Raw genomic sequence first — 18,874 nt, forward strand, 5'->3', positions numbered from 1 at the left:
TCATCATCCCTATTCATCCACAAACCACACACAGAGACTGCAGACCAGGGAACACACCAGGCGGATAGGAGTAACTAAAACAATGTTCAGGTGTGGAGGAGATAAGACGACTGATATGAACAGCATGCAGGCTCCAATACAGTCGGATATAGAACACTTTGTGTGCTGGAGGAGATCATATTGAGTAGCGCTGCCCCGGAGAGATGATCTAACATAACAAGGAGCATCGTATACTGCACATGTGCACGGCAGACTGCCCAAAATCAAATCAAATCAAATGTATTTGTAAGGCCCGACAACACACGTTAATGTCGCCATGGGCCGGACACGTCTTCTTTAAACAAGTCAAGAAGAAACATCACAATAAATCAAGAACAAAACAAAAACACCATGAAATCCAAAATAAAATGTTAAATAAATAAATAAATGAATGCAACACTCCCAGACATACCCCACGCGAAGGTAAGGAAAAACTCACAAAAAACCTAGCAATAGGAAAAAAGCACCACAGGCAATGGGGGATCTCTCGGCGATAGTAGTGTTGCTATAAAACAGGCGAAACACGAGGCAATCATATTACCGTAATTCCTCTAATAGTAACCGGTATTCAATTAAAAACCGGGTCTCTATTAATGACCGGGTGCGCTGTTGAGCTAAGTAATTATAAGCCGGCCTCCTAATACAAGCCGGGTATATTTTGTTATTGTTGTTATATGCTGGCCTGGCTGTGCAGTAAATACCATATAATGGTATGGTGTTAATGTTTACCAAGAGAGTAAGCCTACCTCAGAATTGTATAAAACAAAGTTATTATTATTATACCAGTATTGTGATTGCACTATTTTACTTTATTTTACTTTTTTTTGACCACCTGTAATTGCACTGTTTACTACCGTATTTCATACAGTACTTGGTTTCAATAAATGAACCCAGTACATTTTACTGGGTTCAAACTGACACAAAATGTTGATTTATTCATTATGATCTGTTTGAAAATTTGAAATATAGGCCTCTCTCTTATACATGCCTCCTCCTAATACAAGCCTGGTATCCGTTACAGTTGAAACAAATACAAGCCAGGGTTACTATTAGAGGAATTACGGTATGCACACATAGTGGCAAAAGCACAATATTAGGCACATATGACAAGTTAAGTTGCATAAGAGCATCTCTGTGTCTTGTGTGTAGATTTCAGTCTGTGGATCTTGGTTAGGAAGCCAGCCAGTTCACCTCCCAGAATGCATCTGTGTAACCACATAAGACGTCTCTGGTTTTCTCTCCGTCTCTCTCTCTCTCTCTCTCAAACTTTCTCCCACTGTCTCTCTCTTTGACATACTTCACAGCCAGGCACTCAAACTCAGCCCACTGATCTGAAGTCTCTTCACTGTCACAGAACGACACGAGGATGAGCTGCAGTTGATTAATTAAGCATTACATCACACGCAGGAGTGGTTTGTGACCAATAAACCATGCCTAGGGGTGGTTGTTAGGCCCGAGGCGCAGCCGAGGGTCGTTAGACCCCCCTAGGCATGGTTTATTGGTCACAAATCACGACTGCACGTGGTGTAAAGCTTTTATACAACTGCCAGATTCATCCAACCTTATTTCTATACAATAAACACACATTAATCGAAGATTTATTGAAAAAACCATCCGCCAGAAAAAGTAGTTCCCACAACTCCATGTGGAAGCAGCTTGAAGTGCATCCAACCAAACTAACACATCCAACTGTGTATTATTGGAATGATTGAGAGAAGTTGCCTCATGTGGAAGCAGCTTGAAGTGCATCCAACCAACTAACACATCCAACTGTGTATTATTGGAATGATTGATTGAAAATTTATTAAAACGTTTTCTTTGCCCTATAGGAAAAAAACGTTTTCTTCGCCCTATTTTTTTATTTATTTCTTTTAGCCTAAACTTAACCAGTTGGAAACCAGGGGTACAGTAATAAAATTAGCAATCAACCAATCAATCAATTCAATAGACCATGCTCACTTAAAACAGCGCTGCTTCTCTCTCAGTCTGTCTCCCCCGCTGTTGCAGACAGGAGTGTGTGTGTGTGTGTGTGCGTGTGTGTGTGTGTGTGTGTGTGTGTGTGTGTGTCACAGTGTGTGTGTGCGTATGTGTGTGTGTGTGTGTGTGTGTGTGTGTGTGTGTATGTGTGTGTTTGTGGGTACGCCAGCGTCGGAGTGTGAGAGAGAACGCTGCAGTCGGAAAGTAGGAAGGAAGAAATTTAAATCAATCAATTAATCTATCAATCAATCCGCGATTTTTCTTTTGTTCTAGATTGAGTCAAGACCCATCAATTACATCATCCAACATTGTTTAAAATACTAACACGTTCCCCTTGACAGAATCGCTTTATATTTAGTCGTTATGACGCTATCAACATATCCATTTGTTAAAGATTATTGTCCGCCATCTTGTTTTTTCCGACGGAGTGATCCGGCGGAGTGATGTGATTCGGTGGTGGGCGGGTCCTGGGACCAGGAGCGTGGATTATGAAGGATACATACGTGTAAATGGACTGTTTCAGCCAATCAGAATAGAGAAATTTGCATGCCGTTGTATAAATACCAAGATAAAAGGAGGACGTTGAACTCGTTGTCTTGTGTTGTTGTACAGTGTACCGTTTTAATCCTGATAGATTTCAGGCCTGAAATCACTGACCACTGTCGATCTATTGCAGCTACGGCTCAGTAACGAGCAACAAAACCATCAAGAACTCCCGTCTTGTGAGCCAGAAGGACGACGTGCACGTCTGCATCATGTGTTTGAGAGCCATCATGAATTATCAGGTACTACAAACGTTTTGTGTCAACAGTACAAGTTCACCACAACACCTACCGGAACAGTAACAGTACAATCTGACCATTTTCAACTCTGAATCAGAGGATTATGCGTTTCCTGTACAGCGAAAGCACCGAATATGTATATACACAGCGAGCTCCCGTTGTCGCAGACCCACATCCTGTTCTCTCTCTCTCTCTCTCTCTCTCTCTCTCTCTCTCTCTCTCTCTCTCTCTCTCTCTCTCTCTCTCTCTCTCTCTCTCTCTACCTTTCTCTACGCAGTATGGCTTCAATATGGTCATGTCCCACGCACATGCAGTCAATGAAATCGCTCTCAGCCTGAACAATAAGAACTCACGGTAAGTACCGCCGAGGCCCCGCCGTCTCTCCCCCGTAGCTCAGGAGCATTAGGGCGGGTGGGACAATAGGGGAGACCCTGCAGCCCTGTTCATACGATATGCCTCCCATTCTCCATGGGGCTCGGCTTCCCTCTGAAGTCGGGGATCAGAGGCGTACACACAGGCTGTTAGAGGAATGTTTACTGAAGGGAGATTAGAGGGGGAACCGTCAGGGCTGATCACCTCATAATGAAGGCAGGGAGCGCAGAGCCCCGTCGCTGCCTACGTCTCCGACTTCAATATGGATTATGGATTACAGCTCCTGTCATGTCATTTTGCTGGTAGTTTACCTTTTTTGAGAGAGTTGCACGCTTGGGCTTTAACATAAGGATATAGTGTTCTGTAAGATCCTATAGCTCTGAGGAGTTAGGACAACAGTTTATACCATCTTTCCTCTCTCTCTCTCTCTCTCTCTCTCTCTCTCTCTCTCTCTCTCTCTCTCTCTCTCTATCTCTCTCTCTCTCTCTATCTCTCTCCTCTACCATCTCTCTTTCTCTCCTCCTTTCACACCCCTCTCTCTCTCCCCTCCCCTCCTTTCTCTCTATTTCTTCCCTCATCTCTCCTCTCTCTCTCTCTCTCTCTCTCTCTCTCTCTCTCTCTCTCTCTCTCTCTCTCTCTCTCCACTCCTCTCTCACATGGATAGTATCAGAATATACAAATATATATATTTGTTTCCCTTTAAAGTTCTTTGTGTGGTCAGGAAGGGATAGGTTCTAGGTGTGAACGGTGTCCAGGGTCTGTTATGTATTGTGTGCTGACTTGTTACTTGTTCCTACAGGACGAAAGCCCTGGTCCTTGAGCTGCTGGCTGCGGTGTGTTTGGTCAGAGGGGGTCATGAGATCATTCTCTCAGCCTTTGACAACTTTAAAGAGGTGAATAAAAACATTTATTTCCCGGCAACTGACTGAGCAAATCTTCGCAGTGAATCTTTAGCGTTGTGCTATTCACAGCATCATGGCAATACACGGTCGACCATGTAAGGGCTGAATAATATTATACCATATTGTATATGAAATATATTATACCAGTCCTATACCATGTATGTGAGTCCAGAGGCGTGGTTATTTCCACATCTCCAATGGGGTGCATAGGGCCTTAGAGGGCCAGTGGTGAGAAGTGAAAATTGAGGAGCTCTGGGGGTTCCAGTGTACAAACGCTGTAAGCAAAGCCCTACAGTGGCCGGTCTGAGGCTATTAGCCTCATTAAGTCACCAGATGTTAGCCAACCTTGGCCAGTGATAAGGATCAACTCCCCGATGGGAACCAGTGGACCACAAAGGTTTTCTTAGCCTCTCGATTTCTGTCTGCATAGTCATCCAAACACCGGAACGAGCCAATTACCATGCAATCTCAGCCCCAAAGAGGCCCGACGGCTAACCAACCAACCAGTCCAAATAATGTGGGGCTCTCTAGTAGCATTTATGAAATGAAGCCGTGATGGTGACAGGCGTCTGGCATTTTACAAGATGGCCACCAATGTCGTCCCACCAGCACCACCAACACAATAATGCACTTAAAGTTAACCCTTTCACTGCCACACTACCAAATGGTTAACCCTTTCACTGCGACAATACAAAACGTTAACCCTTTCACTGCCACACTACAGGCGGTTAAGATAAGATATTCCTTTATTGATCCCCTTTAGGCATCATAGCAGCATGGGGGAGAGGGGGAGGGAAGGTACAGGTATGGGCATGGTAATAGTAGAAGACATAAATATAGGCAATACAATTATAGTAAAGATCAAAATAAGCAGTGTAAACAATATAATTAACTCTGAATATAAGCATATGAGCAAGTAAACAGTGTAATCAAAGGTGCAGATGAGGGTCTGTATACCCTATCAGTTATATTATATGTTACAATAAATATGGTCAATAACACTTAGAATCTGAATATATACTATGAGTAAGTATACACAGTCACAGATGCAGTATACATAAGGTAACCTAACTGGCATGATATACGTCATACGTTATTTAGGTGGTAAGAGTCAGACACACCTTTCTCAGACAGTCAGACATTCCTAGTAATTCTCGAGTTCTGCTGCCCATTAGTTCTCCCTCAGTTCTAATACAGTATTAATTGTGCAACAATAACAACTCGTAAGGTGGATTATGCCAATTAAGCCACGTCGGTTTCATATTTCCCATTCACTAAGTGTTTGTTATTCCTTTCCTTTTTCTCATCATTGTGTTTCTGTGTGGGAGCTGGATTTATCCCTTTCCCTTATTTTCGCTCTCTTTCCGTCCCACGAGGTCCTATAATTAGTGTGTGGGGGGGGGGGGGGGGGGGTTACAGTAAATGACGTGTGCCGACCTCTGACCTCACATACAGTAAAGCTCTTGGTATGTATGCCTTGCACTTCAACCTGACACTCTGGTTCGCATCATAGCGACTCCGTGTAGAATAATAATAATAATGTAGCACAGTGGATTCAGAATAGATCTGAGGCAGCCGCGCCTCAGGGGGAGGAGGGACGGTGATTTAATGGCGTTTATCCCTCGTTCAGCGGTTTGTAAATCAGGAGCGAGCGTGTTCCCAGGACGTCGTCTGTTCTAAAGGCATTCTTTGCATTCTAGGTGTGCAAGGAGAAGCATCGCTTCGAGAAGCTGATGGATTACTTCCGCTGCGAGGACGGAAACATAGACTTCATGGTGAGACAAGTGGATAGGATGTATTTTATGATGTGTGTGTGCGCGCGCGTGTGTCTCTGTCTGTGTTCGTCTGTCTCAGATTCTGTTATGTCTGTTTCCGTGTGTGTGTGTGCATGCGTGTGTGTGTGTGTGTGCATGCGTGTGTGCGTGTGTATGTGTGTGTGTGTGTGTGTGTGCATGTGTGTGCGACTGCGTGCGTGCGTGTGTGTGTGCGTGTGTGCGTGTGTGTGTGTGCGTGTGTGCGTGTGTGTGTGTATGTGTGTGTGTGCGTGTGTGCGTGTGTGTGTGTATCTCTGTCTGTGTTTGTCCGTCTCAGATGCTGTGATGTCTGTCTCCGTGTGTGTGTGTGTGTGCGTGTGTGTGTGTGTGCGTGTGTGCGTGTGTGTGTGTGTGTGTGTATCTCTGTCTGTGTTCGTCCGTCTCAGATTCTGTGATGTCTGTCTCCGTGCTCTAGGTGGCCTGCATGCAGTTCATCAACATCGTGGTGCACTCAGTGGAGGACATGAACTTCCGGGTCCACCTGCAGTACGAGTTCACCAAGCTGGGACTGGACGACTACCTGGAGGTGAGGCCATTTACATTATCCCTCAATACTCATAAAGACTCCAAAGCATTGTCCAAAAACAAGCGCAGACCTATTTGTTTGCACAGAAACGGTTTCTAATTCTGACCCAACCCCCCCTCTTTTTTCAGAAATCTAAGCACACGGAAAGTGACAAGCTGTCGGTGCAGATCCAGGCCTACCTGGATAATGTGTTTGACGTGGGTGGTCTGCTGGAGGACGCGGAGACTAAGAATGTGGCGCTGGAAAAGGTGGAGGAACTGGAGGAGCACCTGTCCCACGTAAGAGAGCGCCGCGCCCACCTGTGGACCACCAACAGTGCTTCCCGAGCCTTTTCACAGGGTTGTGGTTCGCTAGCTGCGTACTGTACAGCCCTGCTCCTCCCGTAGTAGTAATCAGCTCAGAGTGTTTTCCTTCTCCGTGAATTTCACATGTTGTCCAGAGTCATAATGAGCTGGACACGGATGATGGAAAACATTCAGATCTGTCTCGTGTTCTGAGCACAATCCCCGGTATTGTTCTGCCGTTGCCTCATTCGTTCTGGGCCGCTGCCTTGGTATCCCACACTGCATCGCGGAGACCTTCTTCGTCCGGCGTTGGAAAAGGTCGTAGGCAGACCTGACATCATTCCGAGAATTTCAAAACAAACCCGGCTCTCGGGGGGCTCAGGAATTGTGTGGGAGGAGAAGGGTGAAAATTCCAAGTGAAAATTCCTACGCAACATGTGTGATGGGTTTTTCGAATTGAAAAGTGAAAGCTGTGTCAGCCGCCCCTGCTGTGTCATGCTGCTGCTGGGTGTCTAGGAGAGAGGAGGTGGGGGTGGTACTGGGAAAGGTGCCCAATCTGGTGTAATACTGGATCAATTCTTGACTCACCACCTCCTCCTCCTCCCATCGCTCTGTGCTCCTGTATTGTCTTCCGTTCGGTCGGACCACGTCGGCACAAAGCTGACCCTCTCTCCGTTCATTCGCAGGTGACAGAGAAGCTGTTTGATGTGGAGAATGAGACAATGATGAAAGTGGCCGATCTGGAGAAGCTGCTCCTTCAGAAAGACAAGGACTTGTACATCATACGGGTGAGCTGACGATTAGGATGATTCCACTTCGCTGGCCAATGAGGCTCGGGTTCAATACAGATGATTTTCATTCATTGATGTCTATTTCTAATGCCTGTGATGAAAAATGGCTGTGAAAGCAAATCAGGTCAGCAGGAAATGGGATGTGTTTTTTTTTGTTGTACTTGTGGAGTCATTGCCTTGTGCTCTCTATCTCCCCCTGGTGGCTATCCAGGAGACCTACGAGTCGACCAACACCCAGGTCAACACCCTGAGGAGGGTGATCAAGGAGAAGGAGGCCGCCTTCCAGAGGCACTTCAACATAGAGAAACGCCTGCTGGAGTTGGAACAGCAGGGAACCATCCGGCTGCACAAGCGGCCGGATGGAGACATCGCCATCGAGCCCCTGGGTGTGGGTGGTGGTGGCGGTGGTGGTGGCGTCGGGGGCAGTGGCCTTGGGATTCCTGTTGGTGACTTTACGCAGCTGTCTGTGGGGTCTTCGGTCGGGCTAACAGGACCGGGAGGACCAGGGGGACCGGACCTCGGCTTACCGCCGGCCAGCGAGGCTCCTCCACCCCCGCCTCCTCCGCCGCCTCCCCCTCCCCCGCTTCCCTCCGCCTCAGGTAACCATGAATCACCGCAATAATCACTTCTGGCGACACGTGGATGCGAGAGTCAAATCAAATCAAATGTATTTGTAAAGCCTGCTGCAATCACACGTTAATGTCCCCATGGGCCGGACAAGTCAAGAAGAAACATCACAATAAACCAAGAACAAAAAAAAACATTATGAAATCCAGTCGAGGACCATGGGGACTTAGAGTAGATCTATTTCAGTTGGTCTGTGTTCTGTTCTGCCCAGCTAGGTGATAGGTCACCCAGCCCAGACAGGATAGGGAAAGACGAGGGCTGTTTCCTCTGTGTGAAAGTACAGGCACAGATCATACGGCACACACTGGTAGAAACAGTATGATACACAACACTGGTGTATACTATAATGGACCACATTTATGAATAACATCCTTGTGTTTTTTATCGAAGGCCATGCAGCTGTGTCAGTGGCAGAGGTACAGTATATTTACTGTACGTTTGTCTTCTACATTACAGGAGAATACCATTGTATACCAGCCCCGCCCCCTCCCCCGCCTTTGCCAGGAACTTCTCCATTTGTTATCCTCAGTGTGGGTCTATCAGGTAAGAGATGAGAACACTTCCTCTATAGCAGCAACCATACTGCATTATGTGTACTGATGTGTGTTATATAGCCTACTGTATATGTCTCGCACAGTATCCTTGTCTGTATGCTGTTCTGTTGTCCTTGTACCATGTCGGTCAGTATGTACTATGTGTGCCTCCATCAAGACAAATTGTGTACATCCATTGTATCTGGAATAGGACATTATTCTGGTTCTGATTGCAACACAGTGACACACACATTCTTATTGGATATTTCTGACCGGGGATGTTCTATCTGCTAACTCAGATTATTGGGTTTCTAATGTGGACAATAAGGCAGAGGTCTGAGCAGTGGACTGCTGATATTCACCAGCTTGATTCTATTCTGTTTATGACAACAGCTATCCGAATCAAGAAGCCCATCAAGACCAAATTCCGCTTGCCTGTGTTTAACTGGACCGCTCTGAAACCCAATCAGATCAACGGCACTGTCTTCAATGAGATCGATGATGAGCGTGTGCTTGAGGTGAGTAAGGCGGAGAAGCACCTGCTAGAGACCTCTTGATCTCTCCAATAGACAACTTTCTAATAGACCTCTAGATCCTTCTAATATACATATTTCTAATAGACCTCTAGATCTCTCTAATATACATATTTCTAATAGACCTCTTGATCTTTCTAATAGACCTCTTGATCTTTCTAATAGACCTATTGATCTTTCTAATAGACCTCTTGATCTTTCTAATAGACCTCTTGATCTTTCTAATAGACCTCTTGATCTCTCCAATAGACCTGTTGATCTCTCGAATAGACCTCTTAATCTTACCAATAGACCTGTTGATCTCTCGAATAGACCTCTTAATCTTACCAATAGACCTCTTGATCTTACCAATAGACCTCTTGATCTTACCAATAGACCTCTTGATCTTACCAATAGACATCTTGATCTTACCAATAGACCTCTTGATCTGGCATACTTCATCACCTTCATTTTCAGATTGAAGAAGAAAAAAAAAACACACAAGTAACAAATGACCTAATGGATTATTCATTGAAAAAGTAAACAGACACTCATTTGATGTTTAGGAGCTGGATCTGGAGCGGTTTGAAGAGATGTTCAAGACCAGAGCCCAGGGTCCAATTGTAGATGTGTGCAGCACAAAGAGCAAGGTGGCCACGAAGGCCGTCAACAAGATCAACCTGCTGGACGCCAACCGCTCCAAGAACCTGGCCATCACACTGCGCAAAGCCAACAAGTCCACAGAGGAAATCTGCAAAGCCATAGAGAAGTATGCTCTTTTCATAGACAGCCTCCTCTGAAGTGTGGATAAGGTCTGTTGATGAGAAGCTCATCCTGTCCCGTCTCCTCAGGTTCGACCTGAAGGCCTTGCCGGTGGACTTCGTGGAGTGTCTGATGCGCTTCCTGCCCACGGAGACGGAGACCAAGATGTTCCGCCAGTACGAGCGCGAGCGGCGTCCGCTGGACCAGCTGGCGGAGGAGGACCGCTTCATGCTCTTCTTCAGCAAGATCGAGAGGCTCACGCAGAGGATGAACATCATCACCTTCGTCGGGAACTTCACAGACAACGTCAACATGCTCACACCGCAGCTCAACGCCGTCATCGCCGCGTCCGGCTCGGTGAAGTCCTCCGCGAAGTTGAAAAAGATCCTCGAGGTCAGTGTCTATTGGACTGGATAGTTTGTGTTATATCCATATCTATATTGTGATTGTGACATAATTTATACTCGTCATTTATATTGTGCTCGGATATTCATTCTTTCTCCCCCTTGCAGATCATCTTAGCTTTGGGAAACTACATGAACAGTGGCAAGAGAGGGTCTGTGTACGGCTTCAAATTACAAAGTCTAGATCTGGTGAGTATAAAGCAGCAGCTTTTGGAGAACTGTAGCCTATACTTTGAGTCCTCCACTTATCTCCATATTAGTTATAAATGGTCACACAGTTTATAGACGGGTTCAACTTGACAAGTAAACATTCTAAATGGACGCCACGTTTATTTCCTGCTGCAATGTTTGCAATGCACTAGTTGACAGGAAACACACTTGGGTCCAAACTGTAACCCTAGCAACAGAATTCCAGTCTGGTCGACACTTGAAGAGCTTTGGTTGATATTGTTGTGCATTCCTCTCCTCCCGCAGCTGCTGGACACTAAGTCTACAGACAGGAAGATGACTCTTCTCCACTACATTGCTCTCATTGTGAAGGAGAAGTACACTGAGCTGGCCAACTTCTTCAGCGAACTGCACTTTGTGGATAAAGCTGCTGCAGGTCGGCAAAGAGAAAACCACTGAATATCAAAGCGGCTACTAACCACACAGAGACACAGAGACTTCATTCTCAACGCTGATCATGACTGTAAATTAATCTTTTTCTATCGCTTTTCTTCTCTGTGTGTGTATAGTGTCTTTGGAAAACGTGCTGCTGGACGTCAGAGAGCTGGGGAAGGGCATGGACCTGATCAGGAGAGAGTGCAGCCTCCACGACCACTCGGTCCTCAAAGGGTTCCTCCAGACCAGCGACACCCTGCTGGACAAGCTGCAGAAGGACGCCAAGGCAGCAGAGGCAAGTTCAAGTTTCAAGTTTTGTTTTTATTTGTCACATATAAGGTACACCTACATCACAGTGAAATGATTGGACCCTCATACAGTAAAAAAGTTAAAGAATAAAGACCAAACACTATATAACATTTACAATATACAAAACTAAAGCATAAAAAAGTACAAAATGCTAAAATGAGGTAAGAGAGAGAGAGAGATAGAAGAGAGAGGGAGAGAGAGATAGAAGAGAGAGAGAGAGAGAAGAGAGAGAGCTCACACCTCGCAACTTCTCTCCTCTAGATACCTAACCCCAAACAAACAAGTTCTAATGTTGTCAAAAACATTGTATTCACCCTCCTTCTGAATCCTAGGAGGCCTTCAACCACGTGGTGAACTACTTCGGGGAGAGCGCCAAGACGACTCCCCCCTCGGTGTTCTTCCCCGTGTTCGTGCGCTTCATCCGGTCCTACAAGGTGAGGATATAATACCGAGCATAATACACCTACCTCTCCTCTCATCCCTCCCAGGAGGTACGAGGTGGAGCTTTTGTCTACTGATCCTGTGGGAATTTCCCAGTGGGTTTAGTCAGGGTGTTTAGTCAGGGTGTTGTCCCTCCCTGCCTCAGAGCAGAGCAGAGCGGAGCAGAGCAGAGCTGTCTGTGTGCCACAGGACGTGGCGTGGAGTCAGAGGCCAAATAACAGGAAAGGCCAGCTGGGGCAGGCTTTAGAGCAGCAGCTGTGGTGTTTAGACTGGGCCCTGCCCCCCCTGCCCTGACCCCCGGACAGCCCCGCCCTGCCTGACCCCCCCCCCCACCCTGCCCCGCCACACAGCATGCTTCCTGGGATTGTTCTGCGTCTGGATTTATGGGATCTGCTCGAGGAAACGGGCAGCACAAGGATCTGTGTGTGTGCATGAAAGCACATTTTGTGTATGTTAGAACGTAGGTACTGTACATGAGAGAGAGAGACACACACAGAGAGAGGATACATTATAATGAGTGGTTATGCTCATGAAAGTCTGGGCTCTCTGCGTCGCACTCGACCTTGCCCCGTTTCCTCCCCTCTAAAAGAGACAGTTTGTTTCCTCTCGTCGGCCTGACAAGTGGTTTGTGTTGAGCGGTACCCGCCCCGGGCTGCGGCCGCTCGCCTCGTCTCTGAGAGCTCCATTTTCTCTCCGCTCCACAGGATGCAGTGGAGGGAAACGAGCAGAGGAAGAAGCAGGAGCAGGCCATGAGGGAGAAGCTCCTGGCTCAGCAGGCCAAGCAGCAGGAACCCAAGGTACAGTTCAAGCAGCCGCATCTGAGCCCATTGAAGAACTCGACACACACGTGTCGGATGTCGACTCGGCGCTATATATATCAAATCTAATCAAATGTATTTGTAAAGCCCGCAATCACAAGGTAATGTCCCCATGGGCCGGACGAGCCTTCTTTAAAGTCAAAAGAAGAAACATCACAATAAATCAAGAACAAAAAACCCACCATGAAATCCCAAATAAATGTAAATTAAATAAATGCAACACTCCCAGACATACCCCACGCAAAGGTAAGCAAAAACGCACTAATAAACCAAGCACTAGGAAAAAAGCACCACAGGCAATGTGGAGGAGAGAAACCTTAGAAGGGCCGATCAAGGGGGGATCTCCCTTCTTAGGTGTCGGTGATAGTAGTGTTGCTGTGGATGATGGATGGGTGGAGAATAAAACAGGCTTCCTGTCCAGGTCCAGGCTCACAAGAAGAGGCAGCAGCAGGAGCTCATCGCGGAGCTGCGTAAGCGGCAGGCCAAAGACCACCGGCCGGTGTATGAGGGCAAGGACGGCACCATCGAGGACATCATCACAGGTGGGCCAGACGGTACCCTTAGATGCCCCCCGGTGGGCCCCGGCGGTCCCGGCCGCGCCCGGTCCACGGTGACCGTGGTCGTGGACCGCTCGGCTCCCTTGCAGGGCACCCTGTGCTACGTGGTCCAGACGCCGCCGCCGCGTCCGGAGCACAGCGCGTGACCGTCGTGACGCGCAGCACGGTGATCGTGCCGCCACCTGCTCTCTGATTAGCAAGGCCTGTTTTTATTTTTTTTTAACAGTGCAGCTAAAAGCTATTGAGCCTCATTTGTGAATAAAGATAGTATTTAAATAGATTTGTATTATATATAGTCGGTCAGTTGTGAAGTATGTCATGATCGCTACTGTATATATCTACTGTATATAGTAGGCTAAGTATGAAGCAATTGATCTCTAGAGCCTAGTTTCATGGGAGGAAGAGCAGTGTTCTACTGTCCCAACAACAGCCTCAGGACAGTGTATCAACTAACTGACGTGTGTCTCAGTTAATCAACATTAATCAACACTTAAAATGGAAATAATCTAAATGTTGTGTTGACGTCTTTTCAATCATGTCGATAACGCTTCTCCCACCACTACCAGCGGTGTTATAACGGTTTAATTACACAATCACTTGTGATACCATAATTCTATGACACGTTCTGCATTTCCTTCCATCCTACGTGGCGGAAACCCTTGAAGGCGTAATAAGGCTTTTTTCAGAATCAGAATCAGAGCTTGTACATACAAGGAATTTGTCTTGGTCATTTGGTGCATCAACATTTGGTGCATAACAGTTATCAACACTTACAAAGCAAGTAGGAGTCAAGTTAAAACACTGGAAATTAAAGTAGAATACAATTAAATTGATATATATATAAACTAAATTTGAATAAAAATACAATAGAATATAATATAGGACAGGGCTGTACAATTGTGCAGGAGTGTTGTAGAATATATGAACAGTGTCATGTGTAATTTTTTCCATAGAGCTGTATTACATAGGGTCGCTAGCTACACAGCTCCAGTGTCTAGAGAGGGTAATTACAGTTCCTAGATGAATTATAAAGTGGGTGTCATGTGAGCCCCTCCCACCAGACGCCCATGTCTCCGGTGTGACCTGTTCTCTCTCCCTCCCCCTCCTCCTCCTCCTCCCCCCAGTACTGAAGAGCGTGCCCTTCACAGCCCGGACCGCTAAGCGCGGCTCACGGTTCTTCTGTGAGGCCAACCTCTGTGACGACGCCAACTGCTAGCCCCTCCCCCCTAATGCCAAGGTTGTCCAGGTGTCTCTTGTACCCCTTCCTCCTGACCACTATGCATGCAGCATGACCCCTGACCACCCCCCCCCCCCCCCCCCCCCCCACGACTCCTCTGAACATCCCTCTACCTCACACTAACCTGTTGGCTGTCATTGGATGCCACATGTGTGTGTGTGTGTGTGATTGTGTGTGTGTGTTCTACAGCAAAAAAAAAACACTTCTATTCCATGTCTGTGGATAGAAGACAAGCCAAACCTCTTTGAGATACTGACACAGATTTTCATGGGAAAAGTTGACGTAAAAAATGTGCAAACACATAGATACTATATTTTGTATTGGAAAATATAGTAATGCACTTTACAGTACAATCAACATGATTGTATTAGCGTGCCAAAGGAATCAACAAGCGTGAGACATAATGCATGACATGGATGTAAAAAGCTGTGCATTAATGTGTTACATTTCTTAGCAGTCATACTTTTCCATGAAGCTGCATCTATAACTTAAAAGATCAGTAGGTGGGTGTAGATTTTTGGCAACATTTTAGATTTCTTATTATATCCCGACAGTAATCGATAGTACTAAAAAAATTACATTTGACACCGAAATGAAAAATATCTGTCGTTCCGGTAAGGGGCAGAAGCTAAAACTACGACATCCAATGAAACGAAGGACCAAGTAAAATGATTGGAATGAGCTAGGCTGGACAAGATATGCCTCCTAAAGTGTCTAAACGGAAGTACAGGCTACAGGCGTTCCGGTTTCGACAAAACAATTATAGAAACGTGTGAAGTGCACAATATTTGCTCGTTTAAGCCACTGCAACGGCTTTGCCTGAAGAACTTACCGGTACTACATGACCGGGACGTTCTAGCTTGTTTGCCGACAGGATTCGGGAAAAGTTTGGTCCGTTCGGACTTCGGAGGCAGCTTCCAGGGGAAGTACATACACCGGAAATTCGACCCCATAGACACTTTCGGCAGTAGTTCTTTACCAGTCTTTATCTCACGGAGATAAAACTGGGAACGAGGTTAGGAACGAGCAAGCTGTCTATCAAACCCTCAAGTGACACGCTCGCTTGTTATGCGCGACAGTTGTACGCGGACACAAAGGCCTGCTAACTACCTAGCGGGGTGTGGCTTTGGAGGCATCCTGTCATGTTCTGATTGGGAAGGACGTTGACAAATTCAGCTTAAGGGTTTGAAAATATGTCTAAGTTGTTCCCGAAATCAACAGCTGCCTGTAGCTCCTTTAATAATAATTCCAGTACAAAGAGGTTTGGCGACTCAACTGGTTTTTGGTTTGTGGATTGTTCCATAAAACTAACTTGGCCGGTGTTGGTTTCCCCGCTAACATGTTGCTCTTCTTCCCTCAACCACCACTCTGTATTCTACCCCTTCGTCCAGCTGAACAGAAGATAAATGACAGTATATTCCACTCATAGGAGAGGGTAAGGAAGGTAGCCTCGCCCGGGTGCAGCCAGGCCCGCTTGGCCCTCCAGCTCCTGTGTGCTGCTACAGTGGTGTCGATGTCAGCTGCTTAAGCTAGCGCTTCAGATGCAAAAAAAAGAACAAAAGACACAATCATCATAAGCCTTAAATGGGCCACTTCCCAGATTTTCAACCATAATCCTATCGTCCTGTTGTGAGAAGGACCATGTGATAATCAGACATAAAATGTACCAACATGTTCTGTGTTCACTAGAGGTTTGCTCTCTGCAAACACTCTTCCCCTGACTATTTTCCACTGTAGTACACCCAACTCACTATCAAGGATGATGCAACAGGGTTCTTAAGACACAGGACATGTTGGAAAGTTTTATATCCGATTTTATATCACATGTCCTCCGCACAACAGAATGATAGCATTCAGGTAATTTTTTTTTTAAATGCCCCTTTAAGTATTTTATGCTATGAGATAAAAAAAAACGAGTATGCAGGGTACATTTAACTTCAGAATTTCAACTGCTCCCCGCTACCCTTCTAAAAACATCAACAAAAGTGTAAATGTCAACTATTTGACTTTCTCTACCGACTTTTTACCTCAGGAAAGAAGCCTTAACGGTAAAACATTTTGTGTACCAGTGGTTTCTCTTTTAAAGTAATAATCTTCAACATTTTCACATAACTAAATATTTATTTTGCCACTCCCTATCACCAGTTGATGTTACACAGTAGTGATTCTACCTATACCCAGTTCATGAATGCTTTTACATTTACTGTTCTTGGCTGTTCTAAAACATTCCCGGAAAAAGATCATTTGGCAGGAAGTGATACGGTTTACGTCACCAGCAGCAGAAAAAGCAGATGAATAGAATACCACAGTAGTCTCCGGTTCCTAATGCAACTTTTCATGTAGAAACTTTAATCTGAATTCACACCATTGAATTTGCAATTGAAACAGCTGTCCTTGTCCTGTCGTAATTGGCATACGTTAAGGACTGAGGTGAGTTCTGTCTTCAAAACATTTGCAATTGAAAAGTCACTACAGTAGTGACACGGTGTGTGTTAGGAACTAGAGACTGCTGTAACTCAGTAGTTAGTATGAATACAGTGCAAAAGCGCAACAGCGATGGTCGCTTATCACCAATAGATGTCACCAAAACAACAACAAAAATGAGGATCTTGCACATTACTAGTTTAACGTTGTACCCCCTCAGGGTTATCTCCTCTGCTGCCACCATCATCATCATCATCACCATCACTACCCCCTCCTATATTCCTATATGTTGCATGTTGTCCAGTGTCCACCTTACTGCTCACCTGTCAACAGAGTCCGCTAATGTTTTGTCTCTGCTACCTGTCAACTGCGGTGTGTTGAACAGCTGTGTGTGCTGAACAGCTCTCTGGTCAACAAGCTCTCCGTTCTAGAGTAACAAACAAGGCACGTGTCCAAATGGACATTCCGCTAACAGTACAGCATCCGAAGAGACTGGAAAATCTTTTTCTTTCACTACAGTAGCTACAGTACCTTGGGCGTTACCCGTCGTGCAAATCAAAGAGCTTGTTGACCACCACCGCTGTAATATTACAGTACAGCTATAACTTTTTTGCTTCTACATTATTGGTGCAATAGGATTACAGTAACTAAAAGTCCCAAAGCCTTGGATTTCATTCAAGTCACAAGATTGAAATGCAAGGTTATGGGAAAGGATCAATTTCTGTTAATAACCACAACTGTGACATTACAGATAACGTGATTAACATGAGACATGTGCTGCAAACCTTTCTCTAAAACATTTTCTATACTTGTCTGACCCTTTATTGCGTATTGAGGTGTACCGCTAGCGTTACGAAGGAAGGCACATGAGGGGGAATTACACCTAAATTTACTTTCAGGTTGTTATTGTGCAAACGTTTTCTAGGATTTCTCCAGACATTTTTTTTTGAGTTACGAGCTCTTGAAAATCAAGGAAAATGCAATCCTATGACTCATCATCTAATTATCCTGCCTGAGAGTTGAAAGACTTTTATAGACAGTTTTATGGGGTTTTATGGACAGTCACGCTCCTGAAAGCAGCCTACACGAACATCTAGAATTATAAAAAAAAAAATATATATAATAATAACTAAATTGGTACGTGAACATGACGTGTCCATCAAATTGTATTTCAACCCTCTCAGGTGTTGCAATTAAATGCCGTCACACAGAATGTAATTCCCCTTGATCTAGAGAGCTCATTAGCATTAACACAACAGAACAAATAAACTATCTTTGGGAAAATATATACTTTTGAGCAATCATACTTTTATAACCTAAAAGTAGATTAGGCCCCTCCTCTAGTCCAATCCTGAGCGTGACGCTAGTGTGGCCGCGTGACCTCGTTGTCGTCTAACATGTGTGTGTGTTCCCTCGTCTCTCGACCCCCCTCTCCACTGCCCACTCACAGATCTTCGAAACCAGCCCTTCCTGCGAGCGGACGCGCTGATCCGGAGCGGCTGGAAGAGACCTTAAACCACTTGTTCGTCACTTATACCCCCCCCAACCCACCCCACCCCACCCCACCCCACCCGACCCCAACCCACGCCCTACACGTTATAACCCTCTCCCTGTATCCTGACGGTTCTACTCAACCCTGAGGCTGCAGATCTCTAAAGACTTGACACGTGGACAGGACAGAACCAGAGCCCTTGTTTTATCAGGGTATTTATTTATTTATGGAGATCCTTCACGGCCACTCCCTCAGTGAGCAGACGTAATTATACAAGCACATGGGGCCTGTCTCTACCCCCTCTCCCTGAAAACATACACTTATATTGCTTAAATACATACACACACACCAAAGATGTGGACTATGGTGCATCCTGGTGTGTTGTCATTGGGAGAAAGACCCGTTTAGGAAAGAATGAACTCATGCGGGTGAGGTGCGTTGTGGATTCCTGGCTCACTGGGGGGGGGGGGGGGGGGGGGAGGGGCACAGTGCTTGGACCCACAGAGTGCCTGATAAGAACGTGGCTCTTATTTCCAAACAGAGATATTTTTTTCAGACTGTGCAGTCAGTCCCAGCAGCAGCAGCAGAGCAGCAGAGTGGGAGGCAGCCGACAGCACATGCTAATTCCGCTGCTGGGATTACTGCTTTGAAGACACTGTGGTTTGCAC

At 45.8% G+C, this 18,874-nt stretch overlaps 1 protein-coding gene across 1 annotated transcript in view; it reads left to right on the forward strand.

The window, feature by feature from the left end:
- The window catches only part of fmnl3 (formin-like 3), a 54,544-nt gene extending 35,891 nt beyond the window's left edge, over window positions 1–18,653 (forward strand). Inside the window, exons 7-26 of the mRNA XM_084333899.1 lie at window positions 2,693–2,801; window positions 3,076–3,152; window positions 3,970–4,063; window positions 5,773–5,847; window positions 6,302–6,412; window positions 6,541–6,690; window positions 7,383–7,484; window positions 7,699–8,086; window positions 8,571–8,657; window positions 9,041–9,165; window positions 9,726–9,928; window positions 10,011–10,314; window positions 10,434–10,514; window positions 10,800–10,929; window positions 11,063–11,223; window positions 11,570–11,671; window positions 12,383–12,475; window positions 12,918–13,038; window positions 14,178–14,290; window positions 18,165–18,653. Coding sequence (XP_084190025.1) covers window positions 2,693–2,801; window positions 3,076–3,152; window positions 3,970–4,063; window positions 5,773–5,847; window positions 6,302–6,412; window positions 6,541–6,690; window positions 7,383–7,484; window positions 7,699–8,086; window positions 8,571–8,657; window positions 9,041–9,165; window positions 9,726–9,928; window positions 10,011–10,314; window positions 10,434–10,514; window positions 10,800–10,929; window positions 11,063–11,223; window positions 11,570–11,671; window positions 12,383–12,475; window positions 12,918–13,038; window positions 14,178–14,269 — 2,605 coding nt within the window. The 3' untranslated portion in view covers window positions 14,270–14,290; window positions 18,165–18,653. The remainder of the gene's footprint in view (window positions 1–2,692; window positions 2,802–3,075; window positions 3,153–3,969; window positions 4,064–5,772; window positions 5,848–6,301; window positions 6,413–6,540; window positions 6,691–7,382; window positions 7,485–7,698; window positions 8,087–8,570; window positions 8,658–9,040; window positions 9,166–9,725; window positions 9,929–10,010; window positions 10,315–10,433; window positions 10,515–10,799; window positions 10,930–11,062; window positions 11,224–11,569; window positions 11,672–12,382; window positions 12,476–12,917; window positions 13,039–14,177; window positions 14,291–18,164) is intronic.
- The last annotated feature ends 221 nt before the right edge of the window (window positions 18,654–18,874 follow it).

This window comes from Notolepis coatsorum, assembly GCF_963971535.1.
Source record: "Notolepis coatsorum genome assembly, chromosome: 17".
In the NCBI taxonomy this organism is placed as follows: Eukaryota; Metazoa; Chordata; class Actinopteri; order Aulopiformes; family Paralepididae; genus Notolepis; species Notolepis coatsorum.